Source organism: Biomphalaria glabrata, chromosome 12 (assembly GCF_947242115.1).
Source record: "Biomphalaria glabrata chromosome 12, xgBioGlab47.1, whole genome shotgun sequence".
NCBI lineage: Eukaryota > Metazoa > Mollusca > Gastropoda > Planorbidae > Biomphalaria > Biomphalaria glabrata.
The window spans coordinates 3,828,486-3,846,157 of NC_074722.1; the positions used below are offsets into that span (position 1 = coordinate 3,828,486).

The 17,672-nt window shown below is 35.3% G+C and overlaps 1 protein-coding gene across 4 annotated transcripts in view; it reads right to left on the bottom strand.

Annotated features, from left to right (window-relative positions):
* Window positions 1-1,418: 1,418 nt before the first annotated feature.
* LOC106076948 (protein retinal degeneration B-like) overlaps window positions 1,419-17,672 on the bottom strand; it is a 119,357-nt gene continuing 103,103 nt past the window's right edge. For all 4 annotated transcript variants that reach the window (XM_056005590.1, XM_056005587.1, XM_056005589.1 and 1 more), the window contains 9 exons: window positions 17,478-17,645; window positions 16,474-16,622; window positions 15,748-15,873; window positions 15,002-15,118; window positions 14,289-14,437; window positions 12,414-12,563; window positions 10,207-10,390; window positions 8,700-8,828; window positions 1,419-7,892 (listed from right to left, as the gene is read on the bottom strand). In XM_056005590.1, the coding sequence (XP_055861565.1) occupies window positions 7,572-7,892; window positions 8,700-8,828; window positions 10,207-10,390; window positions 12,414-12,563; window positions 14,289-14,437; window positions 15,002-15,118; window positions 15,748-15,873; window positions 16,474-16,622; window positions 17,478-17,645 (1,493 nt within the window). In that variant the 3' untranslated portion in view covers window positions 1,419-7,571. The remainder of the gene's footprint in view (window positions 7,893-8,699; window positions 8,829-10,206; window positions 10,391-12,413; window positions 12,564-14,288; window positions 14,438-15,001; window positions 15,119-15,747; window positions 15,874-16,473; window positions 16,623-17,477; window positions 17,646-17,672) is intronic.

Sequence of the window (17,672 nt, forward strand, 5' to 3'; positions counted from 1 at the left end):
TTATACTTGTATATATATATATATATATATATATATACATGTATACGATTTTCATAGAGCTGTATATTTATTCAATTGTAAAATGTATTTATCTATCACAGGTTGATTGTTATAAAATAAGTTGCGTAGGTACTGCATTGCTTAATTTTCTTTAATTTTTTAAAATCTCTTTTATACACCGCATCGTTCATGCTTATAGCATGTCTAGGTGCGTTGTGGTCTAATCTGTATTATCCATCAGGGGGGGAGGGGCTAAAAATTTCGATGTTGTCCTTTCGTGTGTGGTGGTGTGCCATTCCTTCCAGCTGTACGGGAATCGATCATGTGATCTTATTGAACGCATTTTTAAAAGTCTTTTATTGGTTTCTTGAATATGTATAAAAAACCCACACCAAATTTGATCACAACATAAAATAAAAAATTAAAGTGCGAGTTTATTAATCAACTCTCGGTACTTCATTCCTTTATTTAAATGATGCCATGTTGAATCATTCCATTGATTTATTGATCCTAAGAATCACGAAGCCAATCTTTATGTCATATATATATAATTTTTTTTTTGTATTAAAGACGATGATTTATTACGAAAACAATAAAATTATAAAATGTTTGAAGAATGCGAATGTGTTCGAGTTTGAAGATTCAAGTTTCACTATTTACACAGTGCAGCATGTCTTATGAAGTCTTAGAACAAAACTGTGGTACACATCATCAGAAACAGAATCAAACTTCTGCAAACCTGTCAACCAGTATCAATTTCATGGCATTTGATAATGGTCCTACACAAGGTATTCTCAAGATTCGAAAATCTAAATGTTTAACCTCGGCCAAGGATTCTCACCCCAAAGCTGTTTTTAAAGGGTCTCAAACTTTATCAATGTTTTCTCTGTCGGCAGTTTGGTTGTCCAGAAAGGAGTTCATTTTTTTTTTAATTGCCCATGGTTTAATTGTTTTAGAAGGCCTTAACATTGACCTTTGACCTTGTAGTTCACAGTTCAGGCCTTCTATAACTAATGTTCTCGGGTTGTCATGTGATCACTTTCAGAATAGGTCAAAGGTCAATGCATCAACTGTAATAAGGCTTGTCTTCGAGTTCGAAGATTAGTGAGGAATGCAGTATTTCCCGTGGATGCGCAGCCCCAGCTGTGACCTACATATTTTGCAACATCCAAGGCAAGCATAACCAGGTGGTCAATTTAGATACGCTTCAAAGACCAGCTTAGGCGCCAACTTGCCTTAGCTGACATAAAAGAGAGGTCACTGACAAAGGCCGCCGGGATACACATTTGAGACCAAAAGACAATCCGCTGCCAAGGACAGACGCAGACGTCGAAAAGAAAATCTTAAGCATCAACTATATTAAAACTTGTAACCTGTAATACAAAATGAATACACAAAAAATGGAACCAAAAAAAAAATCATTTTGATGAGTTTATTAAGACATTGATCATCTCATTACAAACAAGTGAACAGTCAATTGTCACAATCAAATTTGAGACAGTCAATTGTCACATTAAAGTATGAGTGCAGAGGGAGATAGAAAGACGTACCATGAAGAGTTAGGGTTTGAATCCTATTGAAGCAGTCAACAATGAATATGTTTCTGTGAACAAATAGAGCCAAAAGTGAAAGGGTACACATCATGTTGGATTTAAAAACAAACAAAAAACATATTAAATCTACAAAAATACACAAATAATTAATTAGAGTTAGGGGGAAAAAAATTTCAACTTGATTTTTACCAACAGAGAAATAGACAACTCAAATAATTCTTCAGCCTCAAAAAAGAAAATTTTTTTTTAAAAATATTAAGGGAAATAACTCGAGACAGTCAATGGTCACATTAAAGTATGAGTGCAAAGGGAGATAGAAAGACGTACCTTTAAGAGCTTTACGCAGGAAGCTTAAGGAATTGATATGAGTAGGACTCATTAAGCATTCTTACAGTTCTATGATGCCTAAAGGACAATATAGCTTTACTAGAAAAGTGAGAACATGTTTTTTGTTTCAGTACAAGTCACAGTTCATAATTTTAAGATACCATTGCAGTACAAAGTATACACTACTATTTATAGTACATACCATCAATAATGAACAAAGTTCAAAAGTTGGCAAAAACTAAAGTCTCCTATAAATTGAATAATTTATACTATTTATACTGTCTTTATCTTGCGTTTTTTTTTTATAGCATTTCAAAGAAAAAACCCCAAGCATTTATAGACTTTATTTAAAGGAAATGATATTTATAAAAATAATGCAAACAAATTTGTAATACTAAAAAAAAACAAAAAAAAAACAACATTGAAAGTTTACATATGACTAAACACTGACCATAGAGGAAAAATAACATGAAAATAAATCTGGAACTTTGTAGAAAATAACATTTATATCACTTGACTATGTACATATCTACAAGAGCCAATGCATGAGCATAGTCTGACTGTAGCAAGATATACATGTATTACATTTTTATATTATATATATATGGCGCATACAGACATTTATAACATTAAAGAATATTGTAAATAAAAACATCTCGACATTCTTGTAGCACAGCTTTGAATGAAGTCTAAATGTTTTCCTGTGATATTTATATAGGTCAGTGCAAATGAAGCAGGCTAAATGTCTATATTAAGAATTAATCAGACACAAAATAAAATGGTTTTAAAGACAATGTGTTCCCCATCTACTTAATTTCTTCAAACTACAGCCCCCCCCCCCCCCCACATACACTTCTCGCCATCTTAATTGTAGATCCTCCCAGTTCCCTCTTTCATTACGATACATCCTCCCAGTTCCCTCTTTCATTACAATACATCCTCCCAGTTCCCTCTTTCATTATGATAGATCCTCCCTGTTCCCTCTTTCATTACAATACATTCTCCCAGTTCCCTCTTTCATTATGATACATCCTCCCTGTTCCCTTTCATTAAGATACATCCTCCCAGTTCCCTCTTCCATGATACATCCTCCCAGTTCCCCCTTTCATTATGATACATCCTCCCAGTTCCCTCTTTCATTATGATACATCCTCCCAGTTCCCTCTTTCATGATGATACATCCTCCCAGTTCCCTCTTTCATTATGATACATCCTCCCAGTTCCCTCTTTCATTATAATACATCCTCCCAGTTCTCTTAACAGTATATTTCCCACTTCTAAATGAATAGTACATCACTTGCTCGTATAAAAAGCTTCAAGTTAAAAATTTTTCTATTTGCTTTAGACACCAAAAATCGTAAATAGGAAAAAAAAAAATACAAACGGAAAAGAATTGAGACTACAGATTGAAATAAAACATAATGTCATGGGGAAATAATTCGATCAACAATCACATTCACTTTACACCTGCTACTTCAGCAGACGATGTTTTTTTTTAAAACTATAAACACAAAATAATGTGAACAGTGGAAAATTGGCCTATTGGCTATTTGGAGTTTAAATAATTAATAATATAGAATATTTCAACTAATTTGTATTCAATGTTCAAAAAATTGAAAGTTTCTTAAAAGAATTTTTATTTCTTTTTAAAGAAAATATTTACTACCCATCTTGTAACATTTAATAATGCCCTTGTAAGGGCAAAAGTTGCCATTTCAATAAACTTGTAATATACACTAATCTGCAAGTGACATAGCACACTTGACCTAGCTCTTAAAGTTTTAAATGTACCAAATATAACGCTGTCTGTTTCCATGTTTAAACAACTATTTGGTACATTACTAACTTTTATCTGCCTATTGCTAATCTATACATAGTTTTTTCAGTAAGCTGCCACTTGTACCTATGTATAGAAACTTTGGTTGGCATGTCATTGGTAGTGATCTTGATGGCAGTTTTGAAAATATTTTATAATGACAAATGTAACTAAACAGAGAAAAAAAAAAGATCCATGAAGTGTAAATAATGTTATCAACAAAGTCATCAACAGGCTAGGGACAAAGAGGTAGGTGTGTACAGTACATTGGTGGGATTGTCATGGATGTCTGTCTGTTCACAATCAATTTAGCTCAAGATTTTTTTGGTAAGGACATCATTGCAAGTACAAAGCTTACAGACAATGTCTAATGTCCTGAACTACTTCTACAGTGTTGGTGGCTAGTGGTGTGTGTCTCATACAGTCACTCTACATACAGAGTTGCCATTGAAATAACTTGATCTGGACATCAGATATACGCTGGACTGGAAGTAGAGTAGAAGGAACAAAAAACAAAAAAAATCTCATTTATTCTGGAAATGTATTTGTAACTTGAATTACTATCACCATTTATCATGCTCAAGATTGACTTTGTCAAATCAAATGTTCACTTCAAGAATTCAGGTCTGTGGTGTAAAGTTCAACTGTTTAAACTCCAGCTTTTGACAACGTTTCATGTGACCAGATTTCTGTGTTGTGTGATTGGTTTCATGTCAGGGGCGGACTGGATTTCAAAATCAGCCCAGGTATTTCTATACTATGCTGCCCACAAATTCTATATCATATGATGGGCATCCAGTTCTAGGTCTACCTGTCCTCACAATCATTATGTTAAGTTTGATAATGTATCGATAAATGTACGCATGCTTTAACAGATGGGAATCTTGAGTACTTTAAATAAGGGAGAACTTTCAATGCCTGTTGACTGGAAATAATAGTTATTTTGAATGATAGTGTGTGTATATATGTATCTACTAAATACAGTATAGAAAGAAATCCATTACTATTATATAAGATCTGATGGACATAGTTTTGACAACAAAATTCCAGATTTGTCAATAGAAATGTATATCACTATAATGTGACTACCAAGAAATTATCAGATATACTAAATCAACAAAACAAACACATAACTTAATTAGTGAAATAATACAAATCAAAATATTTGCTGAGATCCAAGATTATATCCCTTACAAGAAAAAACAAAATGGAATGAACAATGATAGATGAGAACCAGAACTCTATATGAAAACTTAGTTATAAAAGGCTCCACACACACTCCAAGCTTCACTGCCTGATGTCAACACCAGAACATGTCAAACTAATACAAGGTTTTGACAAAAATGAATGGAAATGTGAAACCACTTTTCTAGCTCTGAACAAACTGAAAGCTTTAGTACAGCGGTTCTCAACCTTTTGTTCTCGGCGCCCCCTTTTTACAATCCTCCGGTCTGCCGCGACCCCCTACCCCCCCCGCATACACACACAGCAATAGGAGAGTAGACAAAAACAATCCATTTTTTCAATGGTCTTTGGCGACCCCTGGCAAGCGACCCACAGGTTGAGAACCCCTGCTTTAGTATGTTCAACATAAAGAAAGCTTCTCTAAAACTAGAGATTTGATTGTTCCAGAGACAGATCCTCGCAGCCCAAACATTGAAGAAATGTCATGGTATCTAATACTGTAAGTCTATTTTAGTTCAACGTTTGATATGTTGTAGTTACCCATATAAATAATCATTTGGAACAAAGTTTTTAAGGTCAACAGTAAAGCTCCCTCTCTATAGGTTACGTTTAACTCATAGATCATAGCACCTTAGCACTAGTTAAGGTTCAGGTTGTAGAAATGAATACAGCAACACAATCAATGGCCAATTTTAAACATAAAAATGTGCTAATGATTTACATCAGTGTGTCAAATGTGTAACGTCAGTGACATTTAAACACAACATTAAACTGACAACATGACAGTATGCCAAGTGTAGGATGTCAGTGACAATAAAACACAACATAAAACTGACAACATAACAGCAGCTGTGCTTAAGAATTGTTTTAAAAAAAACAACAACAAAGAAATGAGAAATGTACAAGTTGGTCACTGCTTGAGAACCTCTATCACATTGGTAGCTTTCAGAGCATCACAGAGAAATAGTTTCAAATGATAAAATACAACACTAGATCCAGACACAGATACTTAAAAGGGTTAGCTCATTAAGAGAATCTATAATACCTTTGCCTTTTAGGCCAGATTCAAAAGTGCAAACACCTGCACAGGATTCAGATTTAAACCTAAAATATATTTTCAAGTCCAGCCTCACTGACTGAAGATTTTTCCACTGTACATCTGCAAGTAGTGATCACTTACAATGTACAGAAATAGATTAGACATTTTAGTCTTTGAAAAGCTTGTGGTAAAAATAAAATACTAGAAAAGACAGCATTGAGCCGCTAATCAAGCCAATTTGCCCAAAGTAATAGAACATTTTCTATCTACTGGTCAGTGTTGTAGTCCTGGTTATAAGTCTTCCGGATACTTTTAATTAGCAAAAAAAATTAAAAACTCTTTTTTTATATTGAACTTTGTTAAACCAAACACTTTTTTATCAAACTTCGTTTTTTCAAGTCCAGTCTAAGTAATATTTTACGATACTGCAAAGAATTTATATATTTTTTTTTTAAAACACCTTCAAAACCCTAGTTAAATAAATATATGGAAAAAAAAGATGTTAAGTGATGTTTGATACATCAAATTTATGAATATTATTATTAATTCATGTCATTTACAGATAAATTAATTTAAAAAGAAAAAGAAGACTACTTAGTTTCCATGGAATTAATCTGAAGGAGAGTGGTCAAAACATTTCAGACAAATCTGTCCTAAAGATGGAGCCTTAGCTTAATAAGAGTATACTGTTAGGTGCTTCTGTGCTGTGTCTGATGCAGATAAGTCAAACAGAGGTAACACTCAAATTACGAAACCTAATAACACAGGCTAAAGGCCAACAATACAAGTTAGTCGACGCTATTAGTGAATGTTGAACAAGACGTTTAATAATAATGAAGGGAACTGTCAAATGTCGTCAAACAAAATCTCTATGTTCATAAAAACCTGCGTCTCTCTAAAGCCGTCAAAAGTAGTCTGTTGACATTTCGCTATTCTTCCTCAAATCCCAGTCGTGTTTTTAATGGTCGCGTCAAAACTTTCCCTTTCTATGAAACAAATAACTAATCGTGCCACAACAATACCACATTCCTCTATCAACTAGAAACTCATTGGTTAGAAAACCTGGAGCTAGAATGAATGTCATTCATTAGACTGTACAATATAAGGTGCAATATATACATCAGAAGATTTGTTCTAACAACAGCCTCAAAAGTCATTTGACTGTTGATAAGTTCTGAGTGACAGACAATCAAGACATTTTGTTGAGCAAATTAAAATGGCGGATGAAGACATTTAGGTAGAAATAAATAAAGCTATCTTACAATCAGTGGGAATGCCAAATTTGTTACAGCCTCAAGGGCCGAACATTACCCTGGTCAAAGGGGGAGACCTAGGTCACGGTGAATCCAACAGGTCAAGCCTGCAGGCCTTCAAGACGTACATTCAACCCTGAATGTTACTAAAGGTCTATGTGGGGTAGCAACCTGAATCCAACAGGTCAAACCTGCAGGCCTTCAAGACATACATTCAACCCTGAATGTTACTAAAGGTCTATGTGGGGTAGCAACCTATGAGGGACTAAGCTCTCTACAAGAGAGCCTAGAACAAACTCACTACAGATTATTGTGTTTGAACAGGCTTGTGGTACATATTGTACTGGAAAACACTACATCAAGTAGGAAGTATCATCTTCAAAACAATTCTACGTCTATCAAACATCAGTACTTTTCCCATGAGCCACCAGCTGCAGTCTAGGGGACGAGTCGCGGGACCGTCCCTCTGCACTGCTAGAAAAGTCTTGGACAACAATCTTTGTGCCCAAAATATCTCCGCTGCCAGACAGGAAGTCCCCTGCGTTGCTGTGGCTGGACGTGTGCTTGACCGCCTTCTTGCTTTCTCTGCTGTGCGGCTCGTGCATGGACAAGCGGAAGTTGGACTTGCGTAGGAACATGCGAGCGTTTCCCACAGCTGGACGGGTAAAACCTGGGGTCATAAGTTGGTTAAGATGAGCAGAGTAGCCGTCAGTCAGAACCTGTTGGACAAACTCAGACATTAGTTGCTAATACAGAAAAATGAATAGAAATTTGTTTAACTATTTACTTGCACTGACTTTATAAATTTAACTTTTAACATAATAAGCAGACAAAGAGCTAAATGACAAAATATTTTTATTTCATAAAAGGTTTAAATAACTCCTTGACAAGTAAGTAGCTGGTAAGGTTTTAATAAGATTCTTTTACTGTCATTTTCTATGTTTATTTGATTAAAAATGACTTCAGTATACTAAGTATAAAGGACTGACATTGGGAAGCGTGGTCGAGAGGCTAAGTGGGCTTGAACTTAGTTTGGCTTGGCTACCTATGAAGGGGGCTCGAGGTTCGACACCTGACTCTGGCAGAGTTGTGTTTACTGAGTTTAATGAGGCAGCACAGAAAAACCTTCTCCTAGATACCCCCTCCCCCCACTGGTCCACAACTGAGATTGGACCAAAGCGCTCTGAGCATTATTAAGCATGAAAGTAGCGCTATATAAAAGCCATGTTTTTTTTATATTTCTAACATCCACATTTCTTAAGAGTTAGAAACAACTCTAAATGTTCAAATTAGATTAGTTAAAACTGAACAAAAACAGAAAACTATATTAGTGTATAGACCAGGAGAATGGATGGCTGCCTAATCCAGTGGTATGCGCTCCAGGCTGTCCTCATAACGGTCCTGAGTTCACAACCATCCTGCAGGTCTGGGTTGACATAATAATCTTCCTTTCTGAAGGAACAGGTGGAACATATCAATCAATGAAAACAAAACCCTAGCTAGGTCTGTTCTAGTTTATTTCCCACCTGGGCTTGGCCATGCTGTTTCTTGGAAGCCTTCCCTACAATAAATATCTGATGGGGCAAGAGGCCCAGATCCTTGTAGATGCTGATGTCTTTACTTGAGCCATACGCTGCCTTCAGTTCAATCTGAGCCTGTCAACAAACATAAGTGTTCTAATTAGTGACTTAACGTTTCAACAAAGACAAGAGTTCTCTAATTAGTGACTTAACCTGTCAACAAACACAAGTGTTCTAATTAGTGACTTAACGTTTCAACAAACACAAGAGTTCTCTAATTAGTGACTTAACCTGTCAACAAACACAAGTGTTCTAATTAGTGACTTAAGGTTTCAACAAACACAAGAGTTCTCTAATTAGTGACTTAACCTGTCAACAAACACAAGTGTTCTAATTAGTGACTTAAGGTTTCAACAAACACAAGAGTTCTCTAATTAGTGACTTAACCTGTCAACAAACATAAGTGTTCTAATTAGTGACTTAAGGTTTCAACAAACACAAAGTTCTCTAATTAGTGACTTAACCTGTCAACAAACACAAGTGTTCTAATTAGTGACTTAAGGTTTCAACAAAGACAAGAGTTCTCTAATTAGTGACTTAACCTGTCAACAAACACAAGTGTTCTAATTAGTGACTTAAGGTTTCAACAAAGACAAGAGTTCTCTAATTAGTGACTTAACCTGTCAACAAACACAAGTGTTCTAATTAGTGACTTAAGGTTTCAACAAACACAAGAGTTCTCTAATTAGTGACTTAACCTGTCAACAAACACAAGTGTTCTAATTAGTGACTTAAGGTTTCAACAAACACAAGAGTTCTCTAATTAGTGACTTAACCTGTCAACAAACACAAGTGTTCTAATTAGTGACTTAAGGTTTCAACAAACACAAGAGTTCTCTAATTAGTGACTTAACCTGTCAACAAACACAAGTGTTCTAATTAGTGACTTAAGGTTTCAACAAACACAAGAGTTCTCTAATTAGTGACTTAACCTGTCAACAAACACAAGTGTTCTAATTAGTGACTTAAGGTTTCAACAAACACAAGAGTTCTCTAATTAGTGACTTAACCTGTCAACAAACACAAGTGTTCTAATTAGTGACTTAAGGTTTCAACAAACACAAGAGTTCTCTAATTAGTGACTTAACCTGTCAACAAACACAAGTGTTCTAATTAGTGACTTAAGGTTTCAACAAACACAAGAGTTCTCTAATTAGTGACTTAACCTGTCAACAAACACAAGTGTTCTAATTAGTGACTTAAGGTTTCAACAAACATAAGTGATCCAACTAGCGACTTAACGTTGAACTCTATAGTTAATATTTGAAACATGTACACAAGACTGGTTATCATCCTACTGCATAGACTATTGTTTTGGAATTTAATCTGTTTTAAAATTCTATTCATTTTCTTTCTATTCTTATTAATCTATTTTATTCAGCATTTAATTGAAAACCAATGCTTTGTAAATTGTATAGTTGCATGAATGAACCAGATGTTCAAAGTCTATTACCTCAGTTTGTAATGATCTGATGTAATTAAACTTTTGTTTCAAAGGGTCCTTAGACAGGCCGTCCATGAAGGCCACCATCCCATGAGGGAAGTTGTGCTGTGCCAGCCAGGCCACAACTTTCCTATGTTGAAGGTCAGGTCGGGCTGACACATAGAGTATTAGGTAACCCAAATCTTGCCACTGCCTGAAATAGAAATCACAACTGTTGATAAAAAACATGGATTCATTACAGTTGAAAGGAAACAACAAAACAAAATATATTTCTGGTTTCCTTTTTCTTATCTATTAAGAGTTTGAGCTTTATACATAGAAGTAAATGTGGGTTTGTTACGGAGGGAGTGTTCATTGACTGATATACTGTGACACGATCATGTAACCCTAACCCAATCTTATGACATACACGGAATACACTGAAGAAATACCAAGCTGGATGTATTTTTCTTGACTTTTAAACTCAGTCCAATCAAATAAATAATTTAGTGAGATATGAACAATACAATTTAAATCATTTGTACAGATAACTGACATGAAATACTAGAGTTAAACCAATACACTGTGAAAATACAGGCCATCAGTAATGATCCAACAATGAATAAACACACTAAACAATCCACTTGCTATAGTGACTAGTGATTGTGAACAATAATCAATTACCAATGACAATGTCGCTGATAGAAAATTCTACAAGCTTCCAGACATTTCACCTTGACCCTAGATCTTAGTTTATTAAAATCAAGGTTATCAAGAAGGATCTTGCCCTCATGAATTGCAACCTAATAATATGGATAGTTCATGTCCTTTACCCTCATGAATTAAGACCTAATAATATGGATAGTTCATGTCCTTTACCCTCATGAATTGCGACCTAATAATATGGATAGTTCATGTCCTTTACCCTCATGAATTGCAACCTAATAATATGGATAGTTCATGTCCTTTACCCTCATGAATTGCAACCTAATAATATGGATAGTTCATGTCCTCGACCCTCATGAATTGAGACCTAATAATATGGATAGTTCATGTACTACTGGTCAGCTGTTTGTGTGTGCTGTCAAGCGTGACATACTGCTATGTACATGGTATAAAAGAAGAAAGGCGCTGAAAGGAGAGATTGAGAAGTCAAACCAGAATGAGATGAAAGAGAATTAAGAGATCCATAGACCATCTGTTCACATTGGATCTGCACACTGATGGTGAACATTGCTTTTGTTAATAAAAGAGGAGCCCAAGCTTTCATTCAAAATGAAATGAACCTACAGGGTTAGGTTGGATTAGAAAGTGGGAAGAGGTTAGCGACTGCTTGTGGGTGATGCAACAAAGGTGACTTTGTCGTCATTTGGTCTAAGTTAGGACAGATTAGATTCATTTTATCACAACTTGATTTTGTCTATATTATAAATAACATTATATTTAGTATTGTTCACAAGGAAGTTATTCAAGTTAGTTGAAGTTTTATAAGTTAAGATATATTACGCCTACAGCAGTTTAGTTGTCTACCAGCAGTTTGGTGCTACAAGTTAACCACTGGGAACAACAAGCCACAACTCTACACACATCCAACTCAACAGGAGCCTGAAGTGAAGGTTAAATTGTAAGTTGTTACACAACAATATTATCATTCACATGAGGAGGAGAAATACATTGACTGCAGTTGACCACGTGCTTGTGCGTGGTCAGCTTGTCTTGCTGTGACCTTTGTTTCCTATCAAAGTGAAATTTGACTAATCATAATACCGGTAGACTTTTTCAAATGAAATCCTTCTGAATGCAGTTCAATAATGTCACATTCCCAAATGTCTAAGAACAAGTTGAATGATGAACATGCTCAAGTTATGAATGATGAACATGCTCAAGTTATTAATGATGAACCTGCTCAAGTTATTAATGATGAACCTGCTCAAGTTATTAATGATGAACCTGCTCAAGTTATGAATGATGAACCTGCTCAAGTTATGAATGATGAACCTGCTCAAGTTATGAATGATGAACCTGCTCAAGTTATGAATGATGAACCTGCTCAAGTTATGAATGATGAACCTGCTCAAGTTATGAATGATGAACCTGCTCAAGTTATGAATGATGAACCTGCTCAAGTTATGAATGACTATTTTTTAACTAATTTGATTTTAATGGAATGCTTGATAAAAGAGACAACACTGCAACACAGGCTAAGGTCAAGGTGAAATGAGCTACTTCGGACTGACCTGACAACATCCACTGCACCTGCCCTGACTTTAGGGTCCTTCCCCATGATACTGACACTGGCAGTGAATGAGCCATCAATACTGAAGACCACAGTTTCTGTCTTTGGTGGAAGCACAGCCATGTAAAAGTCTACAGATGTGTGGTCTCCCCTGAAACAACAAACAAAACAGTCAAGAGATAGTGTGGAATGGGCCAATGTGTTTATCTAATCAGATAACTGTCCACCGAGTTTATCTTATCTTAATATATTACAGATATAACTTCAAAAAAAAGAAGATCTTTACGTCCTACGCATTTCATGTGTCAATCTAGTCATGTTAACCAATGACTTAAATTCTGCCAAGTTGGTTTTCCTGGCTGATTCAGGCAACCTATTCCACTCTCTAATGGCACTAGGGAAGAAGGAACACTAGCACCAATTTGTTCTAGCGTATGGAAAAAGAAATGAGCCTCTATCTTTGTGTATTTCTGAGTAATTTATTGGGTTTTGTTCTATTTATAAATTTGGGTTTAGTGTTTTATGCAATATAGCTACTTTACTTTTTATTTTTCTGTCCTGAAGTGTCTCTAAGTTTAGTGATTTTATGGCAGGTAAAATCATTGGCAAAAAAGAAACCCCATTTGGGCAGTTGTTTGAGACAAACATCTATAAAAAAGCTAACAAGATCCTCGAAATAAAGAATCACCCTTTGTGTCAGGACAAACACCCTTTTGTTCCCCTGGCAATCAAATCATTAAATAAGAACAATCTGGTATAAACTTTGTCACATGTAAATTATGAGTGAGTCTGGTGTGAATGTACATTTTGGTTTCTTATAGTTATAATGTTTTTTGTTTGGTGTAATGCACAAATTGTAAGACAAATTTCCATACGGACAATAAAGATTATTATTATTATTATTATTAATGGTTTTACTCTAATCTAATTTAATATTCGTTTGTTATAAATCTCACTGCTCTAAGTGGACAAGTCTTGCTAAAAATTTTCCCAGGCAAATGTATAAGCTTCATAAACATTATGGAGAATGTTTTCATTTAAACTAGTTCTAGTTCCCTTATGTTTTCTTGAGTTGAGGGATCCCAAACAGAGGAAGTATATTCTAATGTTGGCCTAACTAAAGTTAAATAGCATTTTAGTTGTATGATAGATCTCTTAAGATGGCCTAGTGATTCAATAGACTGCTGGACAAAGTACGTTTAGTATTATATAAATATTATTTTGAGTATTATTCCTTTCTGTATTGACTGTTTTTGAAACATTCATTCCAAGGTCTAAAAGCAGTTAATTTTAAAGATGACTTTGTAAGCATTCTGACTGGGGTGGTAAAAAAACAAACCCAACTCTCTCCACTCCCCCACAGCCAGAACAGTATGATGTAAGAGTGCAGACATGATGTCACTGGGAAACACTTGTGTATATGTGGTTATGGTCATAAGTCAATGGGACATTGTTATAAAGATTTCATTTGATCATCCTTTCCATTACAGCAGGGACTATGCCTCACAACTCCCTACAGTCTAGATTATTAACTCTTTCTCTCCTAACTGACGATACCAACATTGATTCCACCAGAATGTGGTAAATAATTACGGAGAGAAAGAGTTAAGTAACAAACCATATCCTCTTTTAATGCCCCTTTCTTATTCACCTTAGACAGACCCTACTACCACTACAGCCCAACATAACTAACACCCTGTATGGCAGTGCTGAACAACTGAAGAAAACAGCACACTATTTTTCCTTGGCACAGTCTGCTATATACATACATATAAATACACATAAATGTAACACAGTCTGCAAAACAGCTCAGCAGCAATAAAGCTGTCTAGAAGAAGAAGTAACAAAGGCCTATAAAAGAAAGGGAAACACCTACCTGACCACAAGTTTGACTGGGTACAGTCCTTGACTTATTCTATGTTCCTTGGGGATGGTATAAGTAAACCTGCCATGACTGTCTGTCACTTCAGTGCCTAACAATGTCCAGTCACCTGAAGGGGGCTGTTTCATTATGTTCACATCCACCTGATCAACAGATCAATAATTGATTCAATAACAATAACAAATCAAACACTGAGTGAATATTAATACAATGGAGTGGGGAAAAAAAATTATTTTATTCAAAAGAATTAAAACTTGGTTTCTCACTTGATTGAAGAATTGTGTTTAATATTCATGTTAAGAAATTTAATTTAAAAAAAAGTTTGATTAACTCTCAAACTAAAGTTCCACAGTTATCATCTCTAAGTGCATAAAACTATTTAGTTATTGAACATTTGTTGGGGAAATAAAAAAAGCAGCCAAGTAATTATTTTCCTAGACACACACAATAACAAAGTCATCCGTCGTAACAAGTCCAACAACTCAGGTGTTAACAGAGGTAATTTTAGTTGGCTACATTTAAAGTTCATAGTAAAGAGAATACTTGTGTGTATGTATGTTATGATTCCCCTTTGCCTTGTGTAGAGTAAGTAAGAGAGGAAAATCTATATGAATCAATGGAATAAACATATTCAAATTAAAAAAAACAACTTTTTATTTATTTCTGTATAGCATTTGTTGAGCTAAAACCTAAACCCGATGTTTTACCTTCTCCCCAGATAGAGATGTGATGTCCAGTGAGCCATACATAAACTTGGCAGACAGGACCTGGGGCATGTCTTCTAGAACAATCACATCATTAGCTCTGTGGTTTGGTTGGAGGTTCTGTTCAAGAAATGGAATCAATGTGAAATGATGTCAAATTTATGGCTATTTCAAGCCAAGCCTTTTGTTCCAGTTGGGTAAACTGGTTTAATCTTTTACAAATATGTTAAAAAAATAAATGTTAAAAAAAAAATACTTAATTTAAGGTCAGTGTGACAGTGAACAAGTGTAAGCTCACAAAAAGAAATAAGGTTTAGAAGCTACAAGGCATCTGCTCATAAGACCCAGAGTCTTTGGCAGTTGACCCAGAGTCTTTGCCAGTTGACCCAGAGTCTTTGGCAGTTGACCCAGTCTTTAGCAGTTGACCCAGAGTTTTTGGCAGTTAACAAAAAAATGTTTAAAAATTCCCTCATGAATAACAAATAAGCAACAAAGGCTCAAAAAAAAAATCTATTTACTTGCTTTTTCTTTCTGAAGTTTTACACTTGTAATTCAATACTAAAACAGCAGATTAGGTTCACAATGGTAATTCTGACACATGAACTAAACACCAAACTATATCCATCAACAATGTGGCAGGTCTAAGGAACTGACTTCCACAATACACATTGCTAAGTAAGTTGTTTCGTTAATATGAAACAACTGAAAGTTTTGTGAAATAATTCCCCACTGACAGACCCAAGACTCACCCTGACTTTGATTGTAGTCCTTCGCTTGATCCATTTCTCCCTGGGAGATTTAATCTTAAAACTGGCCATTGAGCCTCTTGCTACACCATGGCCTGCATCAACCAACACCTCATTCTGTCTTAGGACCTGGGAGAAACAAGCAAACAACAAGAGTTCAGAAACAATCAGACGACAACACGAGTTCAGAGTTGAAATCAGATCAAAGTTGATTAGTATGAGTCAATATTAACAGATATTAACAGAGTTTTTCTAATTATAGTAGTAATGCCATTCTAACTTTGATATTAAAAAAAAAAGTAAAGTTCCCCTTTCAGACCTTGTGGTCTATAGGGCAGATGATGTAAAGGTCATCTGTTTCTGTGGCCTACGATTTACGAGGGTGTCATGTGCCAGCACAACGACCAACCGTCTTTACTTTTCCCCAACTAACGTTAGGTACCCATTAGAGTTGGGTGGACTCAGAGGCGCCCGAAGATCCTGAAGTTAAAAATCCCAGTCTTCACCAGGATTCGAACCCTGGTTCGGTAGCCAAGTGCTTTACCGCTCAGCCACCGCGCCTCCAACTTTCAAATTACTGTTTACAAACATACAGCAACAATCTCATGGCACATTGAAAAAAAAAAAAGCCTAGAAACAGGACCATACAATCAATGGATACATTAGATGACCCACAAGTGACCTGAGAATAAAGATCATCTATGTATCTATTAGATGACCACAACTGACCTGTCTGAGAATAAAGGCCACCAGATCTGTTGATTCCCAAAAACTTGAGTGAAACAGATGAGGCAGTGCATTAGTTGGGAATGAATGTAAAGCATCTGGACAATACAGAACATAGTCGATTCTCTTCACTCCCCACCAGCTGTTAGTGACTAGGGAACACAACAGAAACATCAGAATAGCATCATGATGGTGGTAAATAAAATAAAGACATCAATAGAACAGTAAGGCAATATGAATTTTTAAATCTCATAACTTGTAAATAAAGAAATAATAAAAAAAAAACACTTGACAAAAGTTTGAATTTTATGAAATTTTCCCTTCACATGTGCAGATTAAAGTAGAATCTCATTTTGATCAGAAATGGAAGAGCCGATTCAAATCTTTAATTAGAAAAGTCAATTTAACTCTTTCTCTCCTAATCTACGATACCATCATTGATTTGACCTTATTAAATTAAATTATTGTTTAATTTTTTAAACTTGACTTAGAATTATATAAATAGAGCATGCGTTTCCCTTTAATTCTATACCAAATACAACATTTTCTGATAAACAACAAAGCTATTGAAGCCATGTCATAACGGGCGGTGAAATAGTAATGAGCAAAATGAAGAATTCCTTCCAAATCGTGGAAAAATAATTACGGAGAGAAAGAGTTAAGTAGGGTGAGGCTAGTTATAGCTTCCATTGTCTTGATTTTATATTGCTTCGAGTCTTACTGCCTGACTTTGTATTTCCTGATGGCTTTTTGATTTTTGCTTTTATAACAGAAACTTTTAAAACCCAAGGCCAAGTGGACCAAGTTTTGCTCCAAATGATCTCAGTCAAATGTTTCATTAACTTTATGGATAATGTTTTCAAATTTACTTAGTAGAATTAAGTAATTGATCAGAAAATATCAGATGTAAACAAATGATGAAATTAGATCTAGAATCACCTGAACTATAGACTGACTAACACACAAAACTAAGTCTGAAGTGATAAGCTCTATAGGCACCAACTCACCACTAGTTATACTGGACACTGTGTTCTCTCCAAGACCACTGGACGTACTGTTCACACTGGACAAGCTGTTCTGTCTTTGCAACATACGAGGGGGGCCCTCAGAGGTGGAGGTTCTGTGCTCTCGACCTTCTGTGGCAAACACCTTCAAGTGCTTCTGAATTGTTTCGACTAGAAAGGTTTTAAAGAGAAAAATTC